This window comes from Patagioenas fasciata, chromosome 2, assembly GCF_037038585.1.
Source record: "Patagioenas fasciata isolate bPatFas1 chromosome 2, bPatFas1.hap1, whole genome shotgun sequence".
Taxonomy (NCBI): domain Eukaryota; kingdom Metazoa; phylum Chordata; class Aves; order Columbiformes; family Columbidae; genus Patagioenas; species Patagioenas fasciata.
The window spans coordinates 110,877,055-110,901,645 of NC_092521.1; the positions used below are offsets into that span (position 1 = coordinate 110,877,055).

The following is a 24,591-nucleotide window of genomic DNA, read 5'->3' on the forward strand; positions in this document are numbered from 1 at the left end:
TAAAAACTATAATGTTGCTAATTAGTGAACAACCTGGTGACTACTGAACAACCTAGTTAATACTTTGAATTTAAAGTGTTTTGCAATTTTAAGGGAATTGAGTTCTAAAAGAAAACTAGCAATTTTGCATTAAAACTATCACAAAACCCATTGCTGTTATCAAGCTTTTGATTCTACAGCTCCTGCCATATCCTTAAAGGATCCAGAAATTTAGACTGTATTCTAGTTAGATCTGTGCTGCTAGGGTTTAAAGCATGTATTTCTGAGTCTCCAATAGCAGCATTTAATCTTCATGGAAAATAGGGAATTAAAAACGCCAGAAGCTCTGTTACGCCGTTGGATTATAACAGATACTTGAATATCTCATAAATCATGAATTCCATAGTGGCACAATCAAGCTGAAAAAATGTACTCTGGAAGGAAGTTTGCCTTAGCAGACACATTCTGATTCCATTTCACTGAACACTAAAGATACAGTTTCTTTTAATCTCCAAATTAGATTAAATTGGGACACAAGATTTCTCACTATTTCTTTTAGTTATCAAGCAAGAAAAGAGCTGTACAAACTAGATTTATCTTAGCAGACAGGTTAAGTAACTTCTGAACTCTCGACCCTCCCTGTTCCTCTCCTAATTATTTAAAATCCATAAAGCTTGAACAGAATCTTAACAGTCATTTGACTGTCTCTTGACACCTACATGCCAAACATAGAAGCCACTGGCATATTATTAGATGAACAATCACAACAGCTGCAGAGACACCAACCTGGGCAAACTCAAGAAGGAAAAAACAGACAAATGTAGAGTCAAGTTAAATGTCATTTGAAAGAAACTATTCTAGATTGGAATCCTCTTCCCTTTTCTTTGCCAAAAAGACAATGATTTAGAGAGCTTTTCATTGTAGATCATAGGGGTTTTTGACAGTTTCTTTCTAACAATGAGGTTGCTTCAATACCTTTTTCGAAAGTAGTAAAAAACCAAACAGATGTTTTGTCTGTTTTGTCAAGAAACTTCACTTTTTGAACAGATGCTCATTGCATTCCTCTTCCTCTTATACAAGTAGGGAGTGTACGCAGGTCATATTTCACTTAAGATTTTTTTTAATACACAATTTATACTTCAGCTTTGACAGATACTACATAATTGAAAAACTTTATTAGAACGTGCAGTAGTTATGAGACTGCATATAATTTCTTGTAATACTGATTTTTGTAGCGATTCTTTTTGAACTCATGCAAGAGTAACAGGCAAGCAATAAGATATTTTCACATTATTCATACTGACACACAGTATTTTTACATTATTAGTTTTAAGCAAATACTACAGAATGTTATTCAGGACTCATTAGTAGTACTTACTATTCCAGGACTAAAATCATCTCTGTCGCAGTTTCATAAACTTCATGCAAGTTAATGACCCAAAGGTTGCATTGTGCCAGCTCAAGGACTGCAATTTCGTGGATTATTTCCATCCGACAGTCTTGGCCCTTTCTTCTTTTTCTCATGAATTTTGCTGCAAACTCTCTTTCAGTGTCTTTCTGGATACATTTCCTCACCACTGCAAACTTTCCCCTGAAATTAAAGAAGAATTTAAAGTTAGAATTAAGTCTCTTATTGACAACTTTAATATCATCCTTATAAATTAACATTTCAGGAAACCTGAACTCAATCACTGTTAATGGATACATTTAAAATATGTTCTAAATTTACAAAGATGCCTTTCTGAGTGGTAATCCCTACACTTAAAAGTTAGGAACACCACAACTCAGAATGCAATTTAATCTCCATGGAAAATAGGGAATTAAAAAACCCTATCAATTCAAGGAACCTAGATTTCAAAAATACAGAATAAACAATCTGTGCTAGTTCATAAAATTATGTCACCCTCAAAAATTTCATTAAATAGCTGGAAAAAACAAAGTGTACGAATAGGCATTTTCTATTTTCTGTGTCTACATCACAATAACCCAGTTAGTTTTCTAAAGTTTCCCACCATATTAAAGGCAACAGCAACTATCACTCTTATTGAATAACTGCTGGAAATCCTGCTCCATTTGCCATGTAATATCCAGACTCTGCTCTGTATTTTCAAAGACAGCACTTGATTTTCACCATGATATGTCTCAAACGATGAGTCAGTTATTTGATTGTTTAACAGTTCTCAATATTCCTTATTCTTGGTCTCACTGTGTAAGTAAGAAACATAGATAATTAACAAAAAATGTAAGCACCTTGGCCAGCATAAAGTTTTCTAACAAAATTTTTGCAACCATGATAACATCAACACAGACACACACTGAGCAGAACTGAGCACGGTGCTTAACCCACATTAATGAGCGTCATCTCCACCCCTGACACAACACACAACGGATGAGTTACAGGAAGCCAGCATGCTGGTTAAAACCACGCTGCAGCACTTACGTCAGAAGACTTCCCCACAGCATTTTGGACTGAAGTGTCTGCTCTAAACTTCCTTGCAGTAGAGTCCCACGCCACCTGCTCCACTAAGTTTCATTCATACAGTATGAATTTTTAAACCAAAAAGGTCTATTAACTAATCTGTAATCTAATGCAATGATGAATTATCATACTTTAAGGTATAGCAATCTTTTTTTCAGTTATTACCATACATGTATAATGTTGATCAAATCTATATTTTTATTTATATGCAAAAATGTTCTTATAAAGCTGCAGGAATTGCTTGAGGGTCTTTATTTTGATTCTTTGTTTAACTGATTGAAGGGTTGCTGAAACAAAAATTATAGTCCTCATCTGGTTTGGAATACGGTTACATGAGCTTTGCCTCTCCTACCTCCAAGCTGCAGTTCACAGATTTAACTAATTCAGCTCATGTCAAAGTTTTCCCTCTCACAGCTCCTAACCTATTGGCAGACTGCTACCCATGAAATGCAACTGCTAAAAGCAGCTGTGGTCAGCTTACTTAAAATAAGCATTTGTTTCAAAATTAGCCAGTATAAACGAATGAAGTCAAATATGATCCCACAAAGTGGGTATTTGCTAGGCAATCTCACCAAAATAATCTGACTTGTACTTGCTGATACAGCCATAGTTTTCCTCTAGGAATAATATTTCACATAAGCACACATTATCATCTACTGCACAATAGGTATGAAGACCAGATCAGAGCACAGCCCAAATGGCTGTGAAGGCAGACAAACAGTAAGAATATGCTTTCAATGTCTTCAATCCTGTTTTTTGGAATAAAGTTCTTAATTACTAATATATACATTAGGACAATATTATAGTTTTGCAAATGCATTAAAATAATATTATAGAATTTTGTAGCACTATGGTGGTGTGGTCAGAAGATCACTATGAAATGTGTTAATTGATATAGAGTTACCACAGACCACCACAGGAGGAAGAGACACCTAAAGGCTAACAACCTGCTAGGAGCCTGCTACACATCTGTCAAAAACCATGTTGGAAGAAATAACAAACGTGTACAGTACAGATAGCTCATCAGGAAACACTGGAATGTGCTCTCAATCCCCAAAATATTGCATGGACAGTGTTTCTTTTAGGTAGATTTCTAGGAAGCTTGTGACATTAGTGCTGGTAGCTACAAGTATAAACATCCCTCCAGTATTGCAATCTAAACCACAACAGAGAGCAACCCTCCCCATGTGGGCAGCAAAAAGGATTTTAAATTGCTCCAAATAAAGACATGCATCTGTACAATCTGTGTGCAATATAAAGGTATAAATTTATCAAAAGCGTTAAAATCCTTACTGAAATATTTAGCACCAAAAACAGCACAGGAAAAACAAACAACAAAAAAACAAACCAAAACACTATTGACTACACTGATAAGAAAAAACCCAACAGATAAGTGAGAGACTAACAGATAAGCTCTTTAACAGCAATTTGTTTTACTGCCTGGTAGATATTAAGCCTTTATTACCAAAAACCTAGACCCCTGGGTTCAGCCTTCTCTATTTTCTTAAATAGCCTCTGAATGAATGGTTTCCTTACGGTTGAACATTGTCTTAGCGCAGAGTCAAAAGCTTTTAATTCTAGCACTGCTGAAGTACCTAGAGAAGGCAGTTTAGAAAAGTTTAAAATCTCTATAATACAGCTTTCAAGAAGCATGGCCTTGCTTTGCATTGCATACAAACCCATCTGGAAGCATGTTAATTAGCCTAATGAGTAGCAATGTTGCCAATTCATTGCACATTAGTCACTGTGGAAATAAAACAGTATTCACCGGGCAGGAAGAAACAGCAAGAGCCACCACTGTGTGTGGCCACGCATGTCCTGTTTAGCTGAGCTGGCCAGAAGCCTGACAGGTGACGTAATTAAAAGGACAGGTTACACGGGAGTTCAGACAGCTGACAAATACTAATTCTTAGTTGTTTAAGACCAAGAATCCTGCCCAGATTCTTTATGGTTATACCTATAATTAGAGCTATTATAACTATAGACTGTAGAACTCATCTTTTCTGAATACAATCCCCCAAAAGATCAGACTTGGCAAACCTGACGTTTCTAGCTAATAGAACTAATTACTGTGCAGCAATCTAGATTCATGCCTGAAACAATTTGAGAGATCCAAAGATATCATCCACTGTATAGTTAAGATAAATTTGTAGAGAATTTATTTTGATAGAGATAGAATAGTGGGCAAAACAGATGGAAACAAGCTTTCCCATAAAGTACACATGGCACAGGCTTCATTTTTGCTTTTCAAAACTCCTTATAAAAAAAATCCTATTAAATAATGAAAATAGTATTAGATCAGAGCCCTGCTTGTTTAGCTGTATTGAGAAAAGCTAGCAAGGAGAACACTGCATTGAAGGAAGAGCAATATTGAGAGAAAATACTGAATGTGCATTTCCAAAGTTAAAAACTGACTATCAGTCAACCAAACGCAAACAAAAATTCTTTGAAGGGAGACATGAATAGGAAAGCAGAAGTAGTTCAGTCCTCACAAAGAGTCTCATTCAAGAATTATGATTTAAGATAAATCATATCTGATTTCATAGAAGCTCAATGTCATCTTTTCAGATCACCAACAGAATTAGCATTGTTTTATCTGGCATACATTATGGCTTAAAGCAAAAGCCTCAAATCACAAATCAAATGTCAAATCAGATAAGCAAGAACATTTAGGCCACACCAGTTAATTTTGGTTGTCATAAGCTCAGAAGAGCAGAGAACTAACCTTACTTTAATAATTATTTTTAAAGTGACCGATAAAACCCTGTCACTGTGACAAATGCAGGAATAATAGCAACTCCTGTGAAGATATTTACTTTTCATGAAGTTCAGAAATGTTTTCTGAGACCCACAAAACACTACGCAATTTATTACATAACTCACATCAAACATTTTCCCTGAAGTGAGATTTTTTTTCTTCCCTAGAATTTCTGATTTTCAAACAGCATGGTGTGAGGATTCAATTTCTGATGTTCACAAATAATTTACTTGCATAAATTTATTCTCAAATGGTGGAATCAACTACTTGCAACTCTTCATTTTCACCTCTTTTCCACTTTTACTTAGTTCCACAACTTTTGCACCTCAGCTGTGCTATTGCAGAGAGCAGCTGAGGACAGAAGTGTGACAGCATATACATTCCTATTGATGCACAAGATTGTACAAATGTCGTGGGTCTCCAAGATGCACATTACTGAAAGCTGCCCGAGAACAAGGTCATGCCAGAGTTTATGGAAAAAAAAGAAAAAAATTCAAGATATGGGTTATCTGCACATGAAACTACAGCCAGTTCACTAGTTCGAAACAAATAATATTTCCTTCTTCTGTTCACTCTCCTAAAATTATTAAAATACTTGTTATTCTTAGCTCAGGTGGAGAATGAGCTTGTCTACTTTAATAAGAAACTGAGAATGATGAGCATCAACTGAATTGCACCTGACATACATTTACATATATGTGCTGCATACGTTTTGCTAGCAGATGATTTCTTATTTTAGAGAAATAACTTAAGATGACTGTTGCCATCAAGTGAGAAGAAAGCAAGGCCAGTCATTTACACCTTCTTCCAACCCACCTCTAGCACCAGGAGCATTATTTTCTGTACACAAATGATGATTTTCAATATGTAGATACCTTGTTTTACATTTAAAAAGAGTGCAATACTCCAGTGAGCCGAAGGATTAGCTGTCTAGTAATATTTTGTGTGCCATTAGTTAGAAGTTTTTTGTTGAGGAAAACGAGCAAAGCAACTAAATACAATTATACTAGATTCTTTAGAGAAGCTCTAGGTAATACAAAATATATTGTTCCCTATTTTACAGCACAATCGTGGCTTAAGCATAGATGGTAAGTGGAAGAAGAGTTAAGCAATTGGTGCCTTGTCCTCTGCAAAGGTCACACTACTTCAAACTAACCTAACTCAAGCCAGCACCATCTGAAAACACAAGTCTGAGTGAGTTGATGAAAACGGCACCTTTAAAACACCCATCAGAGGTAAGTTTGATTTTAAACATCAGGCAGATGAATATTTGTGTGAGAACATTCTGATTTTAGGACAGTAAAATTAATAAGGCTGTGAAGACTAGCCCAAAGTTTCATTTCATTAAAAAACCTGCCATTTCCATGTCATCTTAAGCAACTTAATTTCATTTCCAGAGTAGCCACTACAACCAAGTTTTTGGTATTTTTTCCTAAATTAACCTGGTTTTCCTTGCAGCTCTATTTCAATAGACTTGCAAATGCCTGTTCAGCTACTGAACGAGGCAGCAGCCTTTTGAAGCACATAAGCTTCGCAGTCTCAAAGCAGTTTTTCCCCCATGAGCAGAACTAATGAAGCCTGATTTCCTATGGCTTTGCACCCAAGTCCCTCTGGTGACATTGCGACAAGGTTCCTCCCTCATCTACCACTTTCAGCAATACTTCCTTGGGACTTCCACCTCTAACATGCCACCAGCACCAGCAGCCCCAGTACCTGCCCGCCTTGCATTGTTAGAACTAAAACACCTGAATGTTTTCCCATGTTCTCCCCTCTTCCCACCTATCGCACACACAGGTGACAAGGAAACAGAGGACAGAGGCCCCAAGTGCCTGGGTGAGTTCAACATACACATATTGGCTGACTGGATGAGAGGCCAAAGAGCACACAAACCCACTGAGCCCATGTAGCAGCCTTACTTTCAGCGATGGTGCTAAATCCGATTTCTTATCTCTCCCTGCTGTCAGTTTTAAACTCAGCTTATGCAAGTATGGTTATTCCCAAAACCTCTACCTAAAATGCAGCTTTTAAATTGTTTCCCCAATTCTGGGAAGTGGGATGGACGAACACAGAGTGTATAAATATTTTCCACTAGCAAACTCCACTACCAAATTAGAATTAAAATAGACTACGTTGTGTGCACAAAGACTATTTTTCATCTGAGACCAAAATCTGCCATACCTGAGCGATCATTTTTTCAAGTCCTGTGTAAATATAAACTCTATGCATAAGCAGAGAATTACACACTTCATGAACACTTAAAAGTGCTTCACTTCTGTGAAGCATACATTATCAATAAAATGACACAGTTACAAGTGGCAGAGAGATTTTCCATTTACCACCTATGTTTTGTCACAACAACCTAGCAAAAATCGTTTTAATGGGAATGCTCAAACTGAGCTATCCAATTTTTTTATAAATCAAAAAGTAGTGAAAAGTAACCACTCAGACTTATTGAATAAAAAACCCCAAGCACATACATTCACATTTATACATTTCTATATTCTAAGACAGTGAAAACATTTGTGAGTTGATGAAACAAAAAGGTAGGAAGAACCAAAATATGTGCAACTATTGCACAAAAACAAGACAAAACCTCAGAACAGTCACTTAACTCATTTTACCGTAACTACAGTTACAAAATCACAACCTTCATGCAAAGGTCATCTTTAAATGTAGTTCTGACCAAAAGTGACTCCACACGAAAGCCATGCTGAGATTTACTTGTCTAAACTACAGACAAAGATTTGCTGTAGTACTTAATTCTTGTTCACAGCATAAAGCTAATACTTTTGCGTGCCAGAAGGAAGCTCCATCTAGTCTCTTTTCTGACTAGCCCAATGAATATCACGCAGCTCTAAGAGAAGCTCTCACCCCATGGCAGAGCGGTAAAATATTTTCTGAAAAGTCACCTCATCTTCAAATTAAAAAAGACCCTGAAAAGTAGTGCTACCAAGACAACCTGTGCTGCACTGCTCCTGTGACTTCTTCACTGTTGCTTAGAATTTAGACCGTTTTGCAGTCTGCATTTAGGTAGCTTTGGTTTCCAGTCCCTAGACATTATGGTCACATCACGCTAAAAAAAAGCTTTCTCACTTTAGGTTTCTCCCACCTGCTTCCCATGTGAATGCTTTAGGCCACTATGTTTAAACAGGTATTATTCAAATAGTACACCAGAAGTATTAATTAAGCATTAAGCTGACACCTAGGCAACCTAAAAATTTGTTAGAGGTATGTACAGCAGCTACATTTATTTTGAAACTTCTCTTTAGCTCCAAAGGAGTGGTTGGTGCTGTTGTTTAAGCTAAGCTACAGAACATAACTTGCAAAAAAACACGCACCAAGGAGTGTATCTTGCCATATATCCTATGGCATTTAATCTAATCATCTTTATCTGAATACTCTTTAGATAAAGCACATATCAATAAGAATACTATAGTTGTTCTAATAAGTGACAATTTCAGACAAAAATACTGGTTTAGTGGTGCTGAAATTCCATGTATATGGTTCCCGAGATGCAAAAACCTTTTAATGAGACTTTCCGCCTCAAGGCCTGCTTGTTATCAGTCAGGTGTTGAAATTATACATCAATTAAACATCACCTGTACAGTCACTTTCAAGCCCTTTTTTTTAACCACTTTTAAAATATTTTCAGAAGTCCCACCATTACTCTCAAGCACATGCTACTACAAACTAGTCTTTTCTAGGCTTTTTTCCCCCATGTCAAAGCTTACAAAGCTCAAGGGGAAAAAAAAAAAAAAGGCAGGTTTCTATCTCCAAGGGAAATCTCTAAATCTCTCTACTCCACACTGGCTCCGAAGGAAGAGCACAGTCTCTCCCCAGCCGGCTTCACAAGGCTGAGGATGACTTGTTGGCCAGACGGAGGGACAAGCAGCTGCGGCACAGCTGCCTCCCAGCACTCCTTCCAACTAAGCCAAACACCACCCGGTCAGTGCGATGGGCACGTCCCCGGGGCTGACCCCCAGCATGGCGAGGGGAGCAAACAGCAGACAGGGCAGCGAGCTCCTCGCTCCCCCCGCCGCTGTCAACCCACACAAGGCAGCATAGGAAACGGCAGCAGGTGACAGCGGCTGGTGAGCTCCCGGCAGCGAGGGGGGAGACGCGGAGCAGAGCAAAGGCACCGACCGGGTTCTCAGCCTCTCAGGCTCCGCCGCGGGCACACGCCTTGCGCCCGGCGCTTCGGGCGAGCGGAGCCGGCGGGGCGGCCGCGGGGGGACACCGGACACACCAGACGCCTCCTCCCCACCGCCGCCCCCGCATCCCGGAGACGTGCCGGCAGCGCCAGCCGCCCGCAGCTGCTGTGCCTCCCGCGGCGCGCTCACCTGCCGAGCTCCCTGCCGGGGCTGAGGCTGTAGCGCTCCTGGAAGGGCTCGGTGCGGATGGGCGTGCGGATCTCCGTCAGGAAGCCGCCGCGCCGCCGGCCTCGGCCGGGAGTGGGTTGCGGCGGCCGGTCGCCGCGGGAGCGGCCGGGTGGCGGCTTCTCCTCGGGGCTCATAGCGCGGGGCTTCTCCCTCAGGAGCGGGGCACCGACTCCCTCCTTTCCCGGCTCGGTCTGTCTCCCCGCCGGGCCGGGCTCCCCTTAGGCGGCGGGTGCGCTCCCGACCGCGGCCGCTGCTGGAGGAGGGCGGCGGGCAGCACGCGCCGCGCCGATGGGACGGAGGGGGCGGGAGCTTGGCCGCGGGGCCCCGCCCTCTAACACCTCACCTTGGTGGAAGGGAGGGCGGGGCGGGGGGAACGAGGGGCGGGGCGCCGTGCAGTGCCGCGAGGAACGGTTGGGCAGCGCCTCCTGCCGGCAGCCCTGGGGAGAAGGAAGGGCGGGGAGTGACAGGAGTGGCGGGAGCGGGAGCCCGCGAACCCTCCTGCCAAGTGACGAGATCTAAATAGTCGTAGAGCCGAGTGACCTGTCAAGAGGATGGGACCACACTCTTTTTAGTGGTGCCCAACGACAGGGTGAGGGAGGTTCTCCGCCCCCTCTACTCTGCCCCGGTGAGACCACATCTGGAATTTTATTGTGTACAGTTCTGGGCCCCTCAGTTCGAGAAGGACAGGGAACTGCTGGAGAGAGTCCAGCGCAAGGCAACAAAGATGACTAAGGAAGTGGAGCATCTCCTGTATGAGGAAAGGCTGAGGGAGCTGGGTCTCTTTAGCTTGGAGAAGAGGAGACAGAGAGGTGACCTCATTGATGTTTATAAATACGTAAAGGGTGAGTGTCATGAGGACGGACCCTGGTTCTTCTCGGTGACAACCAATGGTAAGACAAGGGGCAATGGGTATAAACTGGAATACAGGAGGTTTCACTTAAATTTGAGAAGAAACTTCTTCATGATGAGGGTGAGTTTATAAATATGTTTATAAATATGTATATGAATAAATGTTTATAAATATGTAAAGGGTGAGTGTCACGAGGATGGAGCCAGGCTCTTCTCGGCAACAACCAGTGATAGGACAAGGGGCAATGGATACAAACTGGAACACAGGAAGTTCCACTTAAATATGAGAAGAAACTTCTTCACAGTGAGGGTGACAGAACACTGGAACAGGCTGCCCAGGGAGGTTGTGGAGTCTCCTTCTCTGGAGACATTCAAAACCCATCTGGACACCTTCCTGTGTAACCTCATCTGGGTGTTTCTGCTCCGGTAGGGGGATTGGACTGGATGATCTTTTGGGGTCCCTTCCAGTCCCTACCATTCTGCGATTCTGTGATTGTGTGAGGGGCAATGGGCACAGACTCAAGCATACGAAGTTCCAGTTGAATCGGAGGAGAAACTTCTTTACCTTTCCAACCCCAGCCATTCTGTGATCCTGTTGTTGGCTCACCTGGCACTGCTGTTACGACTTCGCATCCGTGCGACCCAGGAACTGGTTTCATGGGTGCTCAGGTGTGGCCTGAGGGAGTGGTAGGGCAGAAGGGCAAATCATAAGGTAGAAACCACAACAGCTGGCCATGATGGGCATGCCCTTGTGGGGAAACAGCCCCCAGGCCCCATTGGGACACTGGGCTGCAAGGCTGAGGGGAGGTGAGGACAAAAGGGGCAGCGTCATGTCTGAAAGGGTCAAGTACCCCTGAGCCCACCTGATGAAATCTTGGCCTCTGTGGTGTCTGTGGCACAAGCTCTAATTAAGCCTTTCCCATGGCTGGGGCATACTTGGCTCCTCTCCTCCACGCATGCTTGAGCTCCCAGTGTTTGCATGAGGTGTGTAGGAACTCATTCCAAACACCCTTTTGTCCAGGCTGGTGGAAATCGTCTCATGGATTGAGAAATGGCTGTGCTCCTCTCACTTCACAAGCTCTTCACTGACCGGCTTACTTAATGTACATGTTTAAGAGACTTATTCAGCCATTTATCAGGGCAGTGCTTTGGCATTTGTCTCCATTAAGGTCGCAGAATGTGGTTGCCGTTGCCTGCCAATACCCAGAGCACAGTGGAGACGAGATTAATGAGGAAACAGGGGAACAAACAGGAAGGGATTCAGCCCAAACCCCAGTCATTGATTATGGATGGGAGCACAATTGCTGATGAGGCATTTTGCTGGAATTCCCTCATTCACCCAATTTGCAGAAATAAATAGTTTAGCAATAAACTTCAGAACCAGTATAGAGAGTAATGGATGGTTCAAGACCTACAATATCAATGTGCTTCCCAGTCAGAGCATTGTTTATGCTTTAGGAGGGACAGACTTACCGCTGAACAGTAAAACTTGGATTAAAGAAGGGTTAAGAAATTATTACATCTGCAAGCATGTATCAGAGGCATTTACTATGGAGAAAAAGTTGTTTCCTGAAAAGCAGATCATGTCTTATGTTAATCCAAAATGAAGCGTTTGGATACTTACTTCTTACTATATTTTCTAGTTCTTACTTTCAAAATCACATTTTCCTGGGGCAGGAACCTGCAAAAAAAAAAAGGATGAAAAGGAGTGCAATTACTGATTCTGGAATATGAACAGACCTTCCCCAAAAGACTTTGGGATTTTTAAGGTTTTCTGCTCATATTTTAAATAGATTGTAAGTTTTAGATTATTAAATGCCTTTAAAAATCTAGCAATTGGTTTGTTTGGCTTACATTTTTTTCCCACATGCAGTTATTTTATTCAGAAAAACTTAAGATATATTTCTAACTTATGGAGAGTTTTGAGTATATTGCTTCCTCCTATCTGGAGAAAATTTTATTCCTTACAGTATGTAAGCTTAACTATTTTTCTCCTATAGCATGAAACTACCGAAGACATGAACAGTGTCTTAATACAACAGGAAGATGGATTTGTTCCGTTCTTTAAAAGAATTATCCACAGAATAGGAAGACAATGACAAAAAGAAAAATTGTGCTTTACTGTCTTGAAAACTGAGAAAATAAAATCTTTTCCCACGAATTCCTATGTACTAGCCATACCACAGACTATGCTTTGCCCAGTCACACCAGAATATTATGGACCTGATATATGTTGTATTAGTTTAATTTTTCCCTGTAGAAAGAATAAACATAAGCTTTATAACTCACCTGTATATTAAAACACTGATAGACTTAAATACTGCAACATGTTCGTGCTATCCACACAGGGAGAAACATATGCAGATATGAACGAAGCTTGATTTATTTAGAGATAAGCTAACAGACATTTTGGTGGTCACTCTCATATGCTACCTACTGGGGAAAAAAAAAAAAAGCAGCTTTTTTTCTGTTGTTATATGCTCAGTTGCACTCAGATGGCGTAACAAATACTGATTTCTGCTTGTACAGATAACATTAACTGGTTTACATTGAATATTTTCTTTTTAGTTTATTTTCTGCCAGTAACATTCAAGGAATTCATTCTTATGAGCTGTGTTTGATCTGCAAGCTAACAAGTGGGAGGTGATGTGGAAGACACTGGCACAGGTACTCTATTTAGAAGAATGTCCTTTTCAATTTATGCCCGCATGCACTGGAGTTAAAGAGCAATTTCAGTTCTGCCCTGAAGAGGCGAGTCAAATGTGTTGCATAGGGCTACTAGCTTTGCTGAGTTCTATCAGTGTGACTCTAGCTTGACCTTCACAGGACTTGGCTCTTCCCAATATGAATATATTCAGGCAACTTGTACATGATGGAAGAGTTATCCTGTATCATCATCATGGTCCATTTATAACAGACATATGAAATCTAACCATCCATAGCTCAGCACATATACATAATTTAAGGTTGTTTTTCAGGTGCTAAATTCATCCTTTCAACTTCCATAATGACAGAAAAACTTGATCTTCTCTTGCTGGAATTTCCGCAGGCTGCTTAAATTCCATATGAAGCTATCTTTTTTGCATTGATGAGCTACTTACGTCTTTATGTGATTGTTTTACATATGAGGCAGCAGGAAGAGTACACATTCCTCACCTGGGATGCTTCACTCCTGTATTCCTCAAATGCTTCTGGTCATCAAGTAAAGTCACTTACACAAGAGCTTCAAGTACTCAGCACCCCTGAAAAACGGTCCCATGCTACACTTCTGTACAAACTGAGATTTCTTACTACCTACAACAAAAAATATCTCTACTTTTCCAATTTAAGGAAGGAAAGCACAGCTCCACTAAGTGGCAGCACTAGGCATCATTAGTGCCAGCTTTGTTGAGTTATTTTTATATTTGTAAGAGATTTAATATAGACTGCTGCTCAGGTAGCAATAATACGTATGCCTCTTTTTTTTGCTCATAGTGTTTGATTTTCTCATTTCCAGAACAGGTGAATAAACTTATGCTCGGAGTTACCTTTCCAAATACTTTCACAGGTTAATATTTTGCAGAAATTTCAATTTAACATGAGTTTTACATATAGTATAATAACATCAATTTATGAGTTGAAAAAAATTAATATGGGTCCCATGCATTCTTTTGGGTGCTCCCCAGATCACTTTCACAGCTTCTATGCAGTGCCAAGGCAGTCCCAAAGACTGATTTATCATTTACAAACTAGGCAGACAATATTTTACAAAATCCACAGTGCATCCCTACTTATTTTATTTGTGTCCAGACCATAAAGATAATCCATTATGGTTTGTACATTGGGAGGACTGAAATATGTAGTCGATGAACAATTATGATGTTCAAAAGCCATGGTGCATGCTTTACATACCATAGTAGTAGGGGTTAAGCTCTACGGTCCCGGTTCTACAAATCAATGCACGAACCACTAAAGCTGTTAACTTACATGCCAAAAGCAGGGAAGTTTATATTCAATTGCCAAAGATGCCAAAGCTGTCAGTAAACATGTCCTCACACATTGTAAATATAATCTTATATGGTAATTTGTATTGCTAATTTCAGTCATTTTTAAGTCACTGATCGTACTTAATACTAAGACATACCTAATAGGTACTGAAGTCAAATCACAGCTTGTAACAACGTTCCTGAGCAGATTCCAGTGCTGCCCCAGCTGCATTCCTGAAAAGCTGTTATCTAAATATGATGACTCCATGTGGCACGCTGGTTAGGTACCTACACTGCTTTGTCTACGGACTGAAGCATACTACATGTTGAAAACAGAAAAGTAGAAGCATCTGGAATTTATTTTTGTATGTTGTTTTGACTCTGGAAAATCAGCATTAGGAAATCGCACTCAACAATAGTTCTTTAACTGATGTCTGTGGTCCGTTTTGAAACTGACTGAACAGATTTTCAGTGTCACACTGCAGAGTATTCACAGCATTTGTTTTCTTACAACTGATTCATTTTGGAACTGGGAAACAAAATAACCCAAACCAGTCTTTTATTTTCATACTGAAAAATGTAAAAGGTGCAGGTATGTCTCTAAAGTGTATTACTCTTCAGAGAAGGAAATGCAAGTGAACTTAGTATTACTATTGTTTATCATTGACATAGAAAACTTTTCCATGCAGCTCCACTATCTTCTTATACCATAGGAGTTAATTATGAGAAATCCTAAGTGCCAGCAAGTCAGGGAAAAAACCCATCATCTTTGTGTTCTCCAGTGACTTCTGTTCTTTTCAGTCTCAAAGAGCTGTAACACAGCACTGTGGGGATGAGCTAAAGTAAAAACAATATAAATGTGCTTTACACCAAAGCCTAATCTAAATAAGAATTAGGGCTTATGTTTTAGACAGAATCATGTATCATTTTATTTCTTCAAAATTTAATTCCAAGAGGGTAGGAACTAAACAAACAAAGCCACATACTCTTCATTTTTATATACCCATGAAAGGTATTTTGAGGCAAAAGTGATTTTGAAAGTTACCAGAATTAAATCAAAAAATATTAAGAGTGTGGCTTTGTAGCTCAAGGAGGATTTATGATTAGAGGAGGCACAGCAGATCCTTTGTCACTTTATTGTCCAGTCAGGCCTCTTATACAAGAACAAACTTCAGGCCACAAGTGGATTTATTGTCCATTGTAGTGAAAAACTATGGCTTTGCTACTACAGGGTGGGAAGGGATTGTTATTGATTTGTAAGATTATGGAATTCTGCTAGCAGGCCAGGAAAGACATTTGATGTACATATGGAGGCTTCACTGTATTTAACAGAAATTCAGTAACATAAGTCATAGAGTGGATTCTGGTAAAAGGCATAGTTGCAGTCACATAATGGATCACTGCTGCAGAAGCTGACATATCCTAAAGATCAGCAGCTCACTTCACTGCTTTTTAGTAAATATTGATTTTCCCTGCCTTTATATGTGGAAAAATTCAGATAAATGTAGCTTAGTATCACAAATACCTTCTCCCTCCACTTCCTCCTCGCACACCTGCATGATCACACAAACAAGTTTTGAATAAAGGCTGCACTGTGAGATCCGGATTTCTTGAGCACGTGCATGGGTAGATGCTGCTCTTGCTACCACCACTGTCCCTGCCGCAGGACAGTCAGGGCTGGCCTGGGGCTTGTGGACCTGTGCTCCTCCACACATGGTGAAATGTCATGCTGACTGCAGACGGTCTCTTAAGAGTTGTTACAGTCACATAGTTTCACATTTGCTACTCATGTGTCTTGTGCAAGATATGCTTACCATTTCTGTTGAAATTTCTTCCACGGGTTTGTGTTTTTCCTTATGAAAACTGATCCTCATATTTAAGCTTTCCCATCCTTCATATTGTACCATGATCCCTCATGAGGTGCCATTTATGTAAGAAAACAGGTACGGTCAGCAAGGTGTCTGCTGACTGTGTATCTGAGGTGTGTTAATCTATCCTGGAATGTGCAAATGAAACACGCCTCAGATATTAGAGTGAAGAGCAGTAGAGAAATGGGTGTGACATACTGAGAATGCCAGAGCATCTTGCTATTTATTTCCTGTCAACACTTAATGCAGACCCAGCACATGCTATTAAGAAATCATCTTCACACTTGCATTTCATGCCTATAATGCAGTAATTATACCTAGAAGTGAATGTATATAAGTAGTATATACATCTCGTTTGTCCCTCTGTTTGTCCAGACATTTTCTAGAGTGAGGAATAAGCTCACATGCTTTCAAAGGCAGGTAGTCTAGGAGAGCATGGCGGATTCGGTTATGCACACTCTTTGGAGAGCCTCAAGTTTTAGACATGTACCCTGAACAACTGGACAAAAGCAGTGGAAGAATGTGACTGCAATGATCAGAAAGGATAAGACACTGGAAGAGCAATTCCTTGAATCAGTGGACTTTCACTAGCGCCAGTTTCCGCTCACTGCAGTAAAATACGTCTTCTACGAAATAAGTTATTTGTAATAGACAGTCCACACAATGCCATAACAAAGTGATTTTATTGACATTCCTCTATAGTGTTATGGTTGAATAGAAAGCACAGCCTGAGTATCATGTGACATTTTTCTGTCAATATAAGCAAAATCAGTCCAATAATGAGGACCTTTCCTGCCATTGACTTTATGTAGTCTTTAACAAAAACCATAACAGACATTTCTGTTAGATAAATCGGAAGCTGCAGGGAATTTGGCTAATGGTACAATATTTACTATACCTAGTATCTACTATCTACAGGCATCTGTTTTTCTACTGGAACAAAGGAACTACATGACTCACTAGAGAGAAAGTAACAATCCAATCTTTTGGACCTTGTGATAACTGGAAAACCTATCCCAGACTTAGTATATTGCAGTCTTTTATTTTCTTTTTTTTTTTTTTTTTTTAATAATGAACACTGAGGTACAGCAAGAATAATAATAAAAAAGCACCGCATTTGTTGTAGAAAGGTCTGTTGGTCTGCATTTGACTGAAAGTGTTTAATCTTGACTGGGAAGCCCTATTAAGAGTACTATGGAGACAGGACAAATAATTATTATTTTGACAGAAATTAAACAAATCTCCAGTCAAATTTGTCCTTCTGGAATTCCATAGACTGTCACAGGATGAATAGCAAAGGATGAGTTTAACTCATCCTCTGTGCGTATTTTTGCTTATTTCTTGTTTGATTTTCATGTCCAAATTCAGTATCCTACTCTTTTCAACTAGAGGTATGTCAACTATTCGTTACAGTGAACTAGAACAACAAAACACAAACCGAACAAACATCGCCTCTCCCCACAGGCTATATCTCTCACAGACTAGACTACGAACTCAAACCTTAGCTACAAGTTCTTTGAAAAATTCACGGGCACTTGAGCAAACTGGGTGAAAAAAGTCCTCTGTGTCAGACCTGTACAAAACTCATGATCTCTCTGTTAGATGCTCAGTGTAGTCTGGACCACTCACTTCCAGCCTTGTGATAGCCACAAATCTCCCTAGAACATAAAAGTCAAGTTCCGAACATGCACAGCCATATGATTGAAACTGAACACTCCTGTAATGTACTGCAGACTGAAGTGACAGCGTTTGTAAGGTTTATACCCAACACAATTAACAGTAAGGTACGCTTGTTTGTATTAAATCAAATCCTGCATAGCTGATGTAGTCAGTCAGTGAGACTACTTCAAGGTGGAAGACCTACTGGTGATTTAAAATACCTATTTTTCATTCTCATATCTTCAGCTTCATGCTACTATGACAACAGGATTTCATAAACAGAAATATCACTTTCCCTCCTTCTACCATTAATATTATCACAACTGTCACTTTGAGAAAGATACGGGCCCTCTGAAATGAAACAGACAAATTACCAGTATTCATTGCTTCTGTCAAAAACTGCAATTCACAAAAGCTGTCAGATTGCCTACTCCATTTTTCAACTGCATTTAAAAAATCTGTTGATATTGATGTCATATCGTAATCTAGCCACCAGCATGTTTAAAGGGAACTGAGGTGAAGAAGCTGAACAGATTATTTCACTGTAAATCTGCCCTGTAGAGTATCTTCTGTTCCTTCCTGTGGGAACACAATGACACCAGAAATTCTCTAATTAACAATCAGCATTTAACATGTGAAAATGCAGACCCAGAGAGAGCAGAGATGATTAAATGAGCAAGTAACAATCGAAAGGTGAACAAGGAAGGGTATATGCCTCGCATATGCCTAACAACAACAACGTCATCAATTAATTGCATAATGGACAGGTAAAATAACAGGGCAAGGGCAATGGGTTCCTCCCTGTCTCCTGTTAGCAGCATTCACTGCCTCTCTCACTCTAACATTATAGCGCCACTTAGATGCATGTCTTGCCCTTCACTCCAGACTGGGACTGGATTCAGCCCATGCCATGATGCAATGAATGGAGAAATGCACTGTGAAGCATCGAACTGGATGCCCGAGAGATGATGTCAGTGTTTGAAAACCTGTTGGGGTAGGGCATTTGGGAAGAGAGAGGGATAGGTCTGGAATAATAGTGCAAGAAAAGCAGATTATGGCATTTTCTTTCTCTTTGTTTTATGAAAATAGTCCACTGTCTTCCTCTATTCCTGGCTTTGGATACAAACAACTTGCAAGGTAAATCCACATGACCTTGTTACTTTGATGTCATCACAGCCACCTGAGAAAACAACCTTTAAAAAATACTAGGCTGTGCACTTGAAAGACAGATTGGACCAAGGATTTCGATGGGAAGTAGCCAGCTATGCTGCATGTTTCCCAGAGCAGGAACATACAAGGTGCTCAAGATGGCATCTGACAAACACAGAGATGCAGAACACCTAATCTACCTTAGAGTGTGGTAAGCGCCAGAACATGTCGTGAAGAAGAATTTCAGGAGAAAGCCTTCCTTGTTTCAATCAGTGGGGTTTGATGCTGTCTCTGAAATACAAACACCTTTTATTATGCTACAAAAAATAGTTTCACTTTTCTTAATAAAATATAGTTTTAAAATACTTTAAAAAAATTAACTATACAGTATTGTAAAGATTTTTTTTTTTACCATGTTAATGAGACAGCTCTTGATGCACTATTTTTCTTGGCCAATCCTGCACCAACTGGTTGGATAATTCTCTTTCTTGTCTTCTGTTGTTAGAAGACATCCAACATTTGACATAGTGCAGGTAACTATATAACATCACCAGGAATAAAACAGGAACCATACAGGAATTGCTGGATTTTGGGGCGTAGTTGTGAAGAGACAGAAATTATGTACATTGGAAGATTTTGTTGTTCAGTCTCTCCTGGTGTGACTCGCTCTGATGTAATTCCTGTGTATGTGACAGACTGTCTCAGACAAAAAAGTTAAGATTTCCATTTCTACTGTGCAGTGGGGAGGGTCATATGGAACAGGGGCCCAAGAGCTCATTTGTGGAAATAATAAGCATAATTTTTGGTGTCTGGTGGAACGAAAGCTGGCCTGTAGCCAAGGCCCCTGTACGCAACTGTAATATGAGTACTCAATACGGATAATAACGTATTACAAAAAGATCCTCAGTAAAAGCCATACGGTAAATTACTATAAAAGTGGCAGAAATGTCACAGAAATTGAACAAATGGAGCAATTTAAATATCCCAAATGTTTTATATACCATTAACAAAAGCTACTATTTCTGCTTAGAAACATGTTTTTAGGTACGTCACCTTTCAAATACCTATTGACCAAAGGATCGAGGCAGGAGAATGATCTAAAGTTCTCAGAATGCAGTTTTTCAAGTGTGATGAGTTTCTATATAGCCACCATAAAAATATGGGGGAAAACAGGGCCAATTATTTTCTCAGGAGAGAAAACTTACAGGAATTAGATGTGTCGGACATTGAACTGATCTCCTGATTCTACAGTTTTCTGAAGTATAGCTAACACAAAACTACCAGTAACAAGCCCCCAAGGGGGTGTGGTATTTCGTGTGAGCTGCTAGACACTATGATGTTACCTTCTTACTTACCTTCACAAGTCTCTCACTTCATATTTCACGCATCCTTTAACTTATTTAGTGTCAGAAGCAAAGATAGTTCTTATTTCATTTTCCCAGTTAAGACAAACACTTTCAATCTGAGATTAGTCTTGGAAAATAAGGGCAGCAAGGATTAATAAATAGAACACAATTAGAACAGTGAGGCTGACTGTAGCAGCGCCATCAAAATCCATCCGAACACAAGCCTACTGCTGTTTTCCTTTTGTTCCCTGGCTTCAGAGTTGGAATGCAAAGGACACCAAACTGAAGAGGGTTATGTCTGCAGTAACAAGAGCTACGTCTTTAGTGGTACCTTAGGTAACTGGAAGGCCTTTGGGCTTCAATAGGAAGTACGACAAATTCTTGACCCAAAGAGAGTTACAGTCCCCTTCATCCCTGACAAGCATCCTCATTCACTGCAGCTTCTCATTTCATAGACTGTAAACTAAAACCTTCTGTCTACAACCACTCTTGAGGTTACGGAGATTGGCACTGAACAAGAAAAGAAAAAATGACAGAAGCGAAAACTGCCCCCAGCAACCATAGTTTAGCCCAGCCTGACAGAAAATAAATGGCTTCTGACACAGGGGGTGGGATTGTCTAGACTTCTCATTTGAAAAGGAGCATTTTAAACATCAGAAAACAAAGATCTGGTAAACAGAACCCAAAGTTATTCATAAGAGTAGAACATTCTTCTTATTTCCCCTTTTCCTCGTTGTATACAATACTAAGGTAAGGGAGCCTCATCCTTTATGCTACATAAGACATCCTTCTTGAGCATGCACAACCTTGTGCTTCTTGTGTGGTAAACATTACAACGGAGATGCCCCTCCCAATATCTCTGAAGTGCAAGTTCTCTCCAGTACTGGCAAGCAACAATCCTAACAATCACTGTTATGCTTTGCATTGCATTACAGGTTGTTTTTTTAGTTTTTGAAGGTCTTATCTGCACCATGTATCTGGGCCCGTTCCAGCTGATGCAACTGATGTGGATCATGAGTTCATACATAAAAATTTCAGTTTTGCTCATAGGTGTCTCTCAGATGGACAATACATACAGGGAAAACAACGATGGATGAAGACATATTTGACCAGCTTCTAGTGCTGGGTTCAACAGTTAAGAAGTAAGATGGGCTGTGAATTTATTTAGAACATCTGGGCATATAAAAGCTTGGAATGCTTGATGAGGTTTTTTTTATTTTTTAATCAACGTAGGTGGAAGTAAACATTTATTAACATTTGGTCAAGTGTAGTGTAACTTGCATTTGTATTTTCATTGTTATTAATGGAGGTATGTAGAGATATACAGAAACCTTGAGACAGTTGTTTTTCTATTGCATACAGACTAGCAGTCCATTGGAAATAGAGGATGAAAGCATGAAGGTTAGATCTTAGAAGGCGGCAGTTCTTCATGCACAGCTTTTGTCAATCTTGATTTTTTTTTTTGTTCATTTTGTTTTAAAAAATAAAAACATGGGAAACCAAGATCAAATGATGGTGGACAGGAAAGGTGACATCATCAGCCAGAAAAACACCAGAAGTGCCCGAACCTCCTCATTCAAGTCCAAAGGTGCTAGTTTCTTCAACAGCTGTCAGCAGCTTTTCATACAGCATAGAGTATGAGGGGTAAGGTGGAAGATCCAAACGGTTGAAACATGTGTGTGCCCTGCAAAGGAAAACATGCTACATGTTAAGTTTAATCTAATTAACTTGAGAAATTAAAAATTGAGAACACAAGTTCTGCTGACACTCACATTCACTCAAAAGAGAGAAAAGGAAATTCTAAGTATTAAAGTAAAACTCGCAAATTCCACCAAAATCTGAGGTACTTAAAAGTATATGCACATACACACAAATATTTTATACAGAAGACACAGCTGAGTATCAACAGGCATTGCAGGGATCTTGGAGGGAGCAATCTTCATGGAGAATGCTGGAGGTCACTGAGGAGCTGGGGTCTAGGCCCTGACAGAGAGAAAACTCCACTACTATAATTTTGGTTGCTTTGAGCTTTTCCAAAAAAAATTGCAACTCAGCTGTACATACAATGTGAGCAGCTAGTAAGTTTTGGACCAGTGGATAAGCATAATGTGATGAACTATATGGACAGAATGGGCTCAGCAAGTGTCCACAGTGAGGCAGGGCTGACTGGTGAGAGACCGTTCAGGGATCTGCTGACTGAAGATGGAAGGTTGCTGAAAATGTGCCTGTAAGTCAGCTGTCGGCCATCTGCTGCAAGTCTGGCCTTCAAATGTTATTTATTTGTAGTAGCCAAGGCAAAAGCAAAATATTTTGTGCAGAGCAAGCTGCCAACTTGACGACCCTCTCTTCTCCCAGTTTTATTATTATATTTACCCTCAGTTGGCAGCACCTTCAAAAGGAGCCGTGGAGCGGGTTCCACGCATGCCTCTAACCTTGTTGCAGCTATTCTGGTAGCAGCAATTAGACCCAGATGCAGACTGCACTTCACTGTGTGAGGTGCTATACAGATGTGGAGCAAAGAAACAGTTCCCTGCCCCAACAGTTCATCCATTTCAACTGACTGAAAAAGTGTAGAGCTCATTCAACAAACGGGGGAGCACATTTTCATTAAAATTGTCGCTTTTTTTTTCAGTCAGCTTGGAGGTTTACATGGTGCTAGAAATATTTCTGTTTTCTCTTGCTCTCTTTGATAGATGTGAATTGACAAAAATGCTACAAGAAGGAAATGTAGCCTCAGTGGCTAACAATGTCTAAGCTTCTGGCCCCTAGCATTTTTAGAAGCCATGAAGTTGTTTTACTTTTAGCTTTTCTATCTCATACTTTAATTCAATGTTACTTCTTCAAAACTGAAGCAGAAGAACCATCTTGGAGAAACTTTTTGAAACCACAGTAGTCATCTCTTAGGCTACCCAGAAAGTGAGAAAAACATGATACTGGTAGATGGGCTGGCCTGAGACTTGTGGATTCAGAGTTTCATCAAGCACCAGTGGTGAATAATTAAATGCAATCAGGCAACCGAAATAGCCAGAGGCAGGTAACCTTCCCTGCATCACAGAACTTTAATTAGGAGAGGTTTTACCATTCTTTTTCCCCTTCTGAATGAAGATTTTTAGCCGGTCACTCTCAGAGAAAGCATACAAAAATCACAGAATTTGTGGAAATTATCTGGGAACATGTGAGTTAGCGAAAAAGGAACATTAATAAAGCCACTATTTAATACATTTCTTGAAATTAAACATGGCAGCTCCTACATATTATCCATGAGAAGCCCTGCACTGTTTATTGTTTATCTCAGCAATCTTTGGCAGCGTTGTTTCTACAATCTATTGCAAATATATATCAACCACGGGGAGTTAATAACTGAACGATTCTTGTAGTCCATTCAGAATGGATTTACCATAGGCAAGAGAGCACCATCCAGAGACAGCCGGTCTTAAGGAGCTCAGCTGCCTGCTCCTGAAGTGGAAGCAGCATTGTCATGGTGGCTCAGGTGTGGATTCTGCTCATATAACCTTAATATCTCTGTATGGCACTTAACCCTAGCATATTTAACTGTATGAGACCACAACATCTCACACATTGCCATCATGCATCCTGTTGTGTGATGCAGACATATCCACAGCCACTTTCTTGCAGACATTCATCTTGACTGATGATTATCCAACTTATTCACACTGGTTATGAAACAACCTTGCAATGCTGTTGACTTTTAGTCATTCTTGACTTAGTAAAACTGAGGAAAAAGACCAACTTCTTTTCCTATTATGAGGTTTACAGAAGTGGGCTCTTCTACAGAAGGTCACAAGGAATTTATTGTAAGGAGAAACTATTACAAAGAAAGGAAAACCAAGTTAACATGTCTAGAAACACTGAAGCATTTTGCCAAGCAATATTCTTGTGTTCTCCAGTTCAAAAAATTTATAGAAAAAAATCCTTTCACTCCAAATAACATCACCAAATATAAAATGAAACTAATTTTCAGGAGTACTATGCTTACACTTTTACTACTTAAGGTGCAAAACACAATATATTGCTAAGGACAAAACCTGAGTTCTAGTCTGTGAAACTAATGTGGATCTACTGCAACTCCAATGATACTAAGGAAGCCCACTCAGTCGTACAACAAGGTAATTACGTGCAAAATTGTCTGGTTTACATTC

The 24,591-nt window shown here is 39.9% G+C and overlaps 2 protein-coding genes across 5 annotated transcripts in view; both read right to left on the reverse strand.

Annotated features, from left to right (window-relative positions):
* Window positions 1-9,894, reverse strand: part of STK17A (serine/threonine kinase 17a) — a 28,390-nt gene extending 18,496 nt beyond the window's left edge. Inside the window, exons 1-2 of the mRNA XM_065831257.2 lie at window positions 9,557-9,894; window positions 1,358-1,570 (exon numbers count right to left, since the gene is read on the reverse strand). Of these exons, the coding sequence (XP_065687329.1) occupies window positions 1,358-1,570; window positions 9,557-9,729 (386 nt within the window). The 5' untranslated portion in view covers window positions 9,730-9,894. The remainder of the gene's footprint in view (window positions 1-1,357; window positions 1,571-9,556) is intronic.
* Window positions 9,895-16,941: 7,047 nt separating this feature from the next.
* HECW1 (HECT, C2 and WW domain containing E3 ubiquitin protein ligase 1) overlaps window positions 16,942-24,591 on the reverse strand; it is a 273,365-nt gene continuing 265,715 nt past the window's right edge. For all 4 annotated transcript variants that reach the window (XM_065831014.2, XM_065831015.2, XM_071804706.1 and 1 more), the window contains one exon: window positions 16,942-22,115. In XM_065831014.2, coding sequence (XP_065687086.1) covers window positions 22,004-22,115 — 112 coding nt within the window. In that variant the 3' untranslated portion in view covers window positions 16,942-22,003. The remainder of the gene's footprint in view (window positions 22,116-24,591) is intronic.